The 4,409-nt window shown below is 37.4% G+C and overlaps 1 protein-coding gene across 1 annotated transcript; it reads right to left on the bottom strand.

Annotated features, from left to right (window-relative positions):
- Positions 1 to 739: 739 nt before the first annotated feature.
- Positions 740 to 1,732, bottom strand: LOC128317891 (trace amine-associated receptor 13c-like). The gene has a single exon (XM_053231885.1). It carries the CDS (start codon positions 1,730 to 1,732, stop codon positions 740 to 742), a length of 993 nt encoding a protein of 330 aa, XP_053087860.1.
- Between the last annotated feature and the right edge of the window lie 2,677 nt (positions 1,733 to 4,409).

Below are 4,409 nucleotides of genomic sequence, written 5' to 3'. Positions count from 1 at the left end.
AAACATATATAATATAACAAACTAAGTATGAAAAATTTTGTAAGACAGGACATTTTGCTAAAAAATGTTAATTTCCCCTATGTATGGAGACTTTTGGGACACCCTGTATATTATTAATGCAGACAAAATAGACTGAGTCCCTTTAAAATGCATCATTATACCTGGGTATTTGCAAAGATGATATGGGACTTTGCATCGCAGCGCTGTTCATTTTACAGAAGAAAAAGAAAATTAGCACTGAATATTCATTAGCATTGAAAAATAAATAAATATTCACTTTTGCTTCTTTATTATGTCATAAAGTGTCTACAGCAGAGATTACATGTAAAGAGAGAAATAAAGTTTTAAACTGCCAAAATGTAACTTATAATAGTGGTCTATTTTGCAGTTTTAACATCACATCTTTAAAAAAATCACAATGAAAGCACAAATATGTCTTGTTTTTTATAAACCTGTATGAATTTAGCAATATACATTCATTTGCACTGTTATTGACATTCCTTCTCATAATGTGTATCTGTTTTTTTAATGATTTCATTATTACTTTTAGCATCTGTAACAAATCAAATCACATTACCACACTCCATATAAATAATAAACCACATATTGCTATTATGTAATGTAATACATTATAATACATATTATATTAATGGTGCAAATTTGATTTGTTACAGAGGTTTTAGTTATACATAATAGCAATATTTGGGAACATCATCAGAACGAGTAAAAAAAAGCGTCTTCAGGAAAAAACATTTATTAATGAAGAGTCTGTTTGGAATATTCGCAGAGTTATAAATAATTTAATGCACCTCCTAAACCACGGGTAAAACAGAGCATAAATAAATGGATTAATGGTGGAATTAAGACAAGCCACAACTGTGAGTTTATGAATAGTTTCTGTCTGTAGTTCAATAACATCACCTAATAAACTGTAAATAACATATGGAAGTAAACACACCAGAAACACAGACACTAAAATGCCAAGGACTTTAGCTGCTTTTCTCTCAGATTTCATCGCGTGTGAGGTGATTTTCTGTGTTTTAGGCCGTGTGTGATTATTAAGCTCTCTGATAGCAGTGGCATGTTTCTTAGCAATCACAAAAACTCGAGTATACAATATGATTATGACAGAAAGTGGAAATATAAATGAACATACAAGGTCAATTACAGACCAAACCTCATTCAGCAAGAGAAAACACTCTCCAGGACATAGTAAAATATTCATGAAGCTTATATTGAAATAATAAAATGTTACGGTATATGCCAGACACACACACCAGGTAGAATAAACCACAATGCACATAGTCCTCTTAGAGATTTTGTTTGTGTAGAGAAATGGGTTTGAGAGAGCCAAATACCGATCCACAGCGATCAGAGCGACATTATAGAGGGATAAGACCAGGATGAAAGCACCAATTAACCAAAAACTGATGCAGAAACCTCTCCCAAAAATCCAGCATGACTCGATTGTCCAGATTAACACTGGAAGCATCACGAAGGTGCCGATGAGGAAATCCGACACAGCCAGAGAGAGCACGAGCATGTTGGTCGGTGTGTGAAGCTGCTTGAAGTGAAAAACAGAGATGATGATGATCAGATTTCCACACACTGTTAAAAGAACCACAGCAGCTGCACATACATACAGTAAGATATAAACTGCAGGAGATACAGATCTCTCTGGACAGGAGAAATGCTCACAGCGATCAGACTGATTAAACTCTGTCAGGTTCATGAATACAGCGTTTTAAAATGTCTTCAACATACTTAAAAATAACACAGTACACTGGGTGTTGCTTTTGAAAAACAGTAACAGTAAGAAAGAAAAAAGAAAGAAAGAAAGAAAGAAAGAAAGAAAGAAAAACAGTAACAGTACACATTCATAATCCAATATATGAAAGTGCAAGCCAGCTCAGATATTTTTAAAGCTTATAATTTGACCACACCCCCAAGTTTGATTGACAGTTCTAGACATATGATGTCATAGTTTGTTCAAACAGAAGCTGTAAATGTTATTTGGCCACTTGTTTTTTTTAAATATCTGTTATATGTAAGAAAATAAAATGAAAACAGCAATACTGTAGTCAACAGTCCTTGGGCCATGCAGCCTTCTAGGTGAGCTCCTGCCGGGTTGCTGCTGCTTCTGAGAGACAGGGAACCCTGGAGCTTATCCAGTCTTCATAGAACCACAGATACAGTACACACGTAACTAGTGCACTATTTCGCTTTAATCTTAATAACCGATGCCACAATGTCATGAGGGACCGACCCTCAAGACTGAATGGAAGGGTGTTCAGAGATGTCCACCACACTAACGCCACTGGAAGGGACTATGTTAACTTTGTAGAACCCAGAAGAGGTGCATGGTGACACCCAGGTAGGAACAGCACAGGTGTCCTGGAACAGCACGCCTCTAATTACTGCCCAGGAGCAGGAGACACTTCTTGTAGAGTGTAATTTGTGTCTTTCCCCATAACATACAAACATTAATCTCATGATAGAATGACTGCTGTCCAGTCCAAGTAATTCACTATATGGCCAACAGTATGTGGACACCTGATCATCACACCCATATGTGCGCCTTCCCCAAACTATGCCACAAAGTTGGAAGCACACAATAGTCTAGAATGTCTTTGGATCTTGTTGCATACATGACAATTTCCCTTCACTGGAATTAAGTGGCCTAGCCCAAACCTATTGGAGCATAACTACGCCACTGTGCAAAAATCATTTTCTTATATTCTTACATTTTCTTACATTTCTTATATTAAACCATTTGACTAGCCCATCTGTTTGCAGATGGTAGCCACTGGTGCGAATTGATTTAATCCCCAATAATTCATTCAGTGTGTGAAGAGTGTGTGACATACAAGAAGTGCCCTGGTCAGTTAGGATTTCTTGCGGGATCCTGACTCAGGAGATTACTCGGAAAAGTGCCTCCGCAACACTGTGTGCTCAGATGTTGCGAAGAGCCACTGTTTCCTGGTATCACATTGCATAGTCCACAATGTCCTTAACTGTAGTCCTTAATTGTTGAAAAGGTTTCATCCTTAACCAAGAAAAAGTTACTCACACTGTTTATTAAATGCACACTGTTTACTATCATACAGTATTCTGAATAGAGGTGATGTCATTGGGTGGAAGGTCAGTTGTATTCATATTTGATATGTCAAGGGTCAAGAACATTATTAAAATAAGAAATGAACACTTCTAGATGGCAGCCCCCATGCAGAACCCCCTACTTTGTGGACAGAGACCTTGCCATGATGAAGGGGCTTGTGTAATTTGGTGAACCTCAGGGCTTTGTCACTGGGAGCTTAATATGGCTGCCCTTGATGAAGAGGCCCTTTGATCTCAGGTCAGACAAAGACCAATCCTAAAGGCAGTGGCTGGAGTGACATGTGCACAGATTAAAAAAGTGAACAGACACAATCATCATCATATGACAAATCACATCATACAGTATAGATCATATGGAAAATATACTGTCACTCAAACTCAGGGGTCGTGACCAGTTTCTAAACTATAAAAGCAACAGAGCTGCCTAACCCATAATTCATTCAATTATGACCCTTTACTGTTAACGTTTTACTGTTAATGCAATATATGAGGTGTTTCTTTACACTCTGTAGACATTAGAGAAATGCTGTATTCATGAACCTGACAGAGTTTAATCAGTCTGATCGCTGTGAACATTTCTCCTGTCCAGAGAGATCTGTATCTCCTGCAGTTTATTTCTTACTGTACGTGTGTTCAGCTGCTGTGGTTCTTCTAACAGTGTGTGGAAATCTGCTTGTCATCATCTCTGTTTTTCATTTCAAGCAGCTTCACACACCAACCAACAAGCCCATGCTCTCTCTGGCGGTGTCGGATTTCCCTTTGTACATCGCCTAAGTTCTGACCTGTGACTCACATTTTGGAATTGTCTGTCTGCTCCTTAATAAAATGCTCAACAGCAATTGCATCCGTCTCCACTCACCATTCATGAAAAGTCTAGCAGCTAAAGTCTAGCAGCTAAAGTCCTCTGCATTTAAGTGTCTCTGTTTGTGACATGTTTACTTCCATATTTTATTTACAGTTTGTTAGGTGATATTATTGAACTACAGAAAGAAACTATTCAGAAAGTTATCACCATACTTTATCTTAATTCCACCATTAATCCATTAATCCATCTGCAAATATTTCAAACAGACTGCATTAATCAGTGTTCTTTCATGAATAGCCTTTTTTACTCCTTCTGATGATGTTACCAAATATTACTATAATAATATAATTTAAACTTCTGTAACAAATCAAACCATCAGTATAACACATATTGTACTCTTTTATATGTCAGGTCAGCTCTGTCTGTGAATTCAGTTCCCCTGAATACACTGTGGCCTAGAGACCTGGCCACCTCAGACTACACTACT

The sequence above is a fragment of the Pangasianodon hypophthalmus genome, chromosome 30, assembly GCF_027358585.1.
Source record: "Pangasianodon hypophthalmus isolate fPanHyp1 chromosome 30, fPanHyp1.pri, whole genome shotgun sequence".
NCBI classification, from domain to species: domain Eukaryota; kingdom Metazoa; phylum Chordata; class Actinopteri; order Siluriformes; family Pangasiidae; genus Pangasianodon; species Pangasianodon hypophthalmus.
This window is presented reverse-complemented; position numbering and strand designations above follow the sequence as displayed.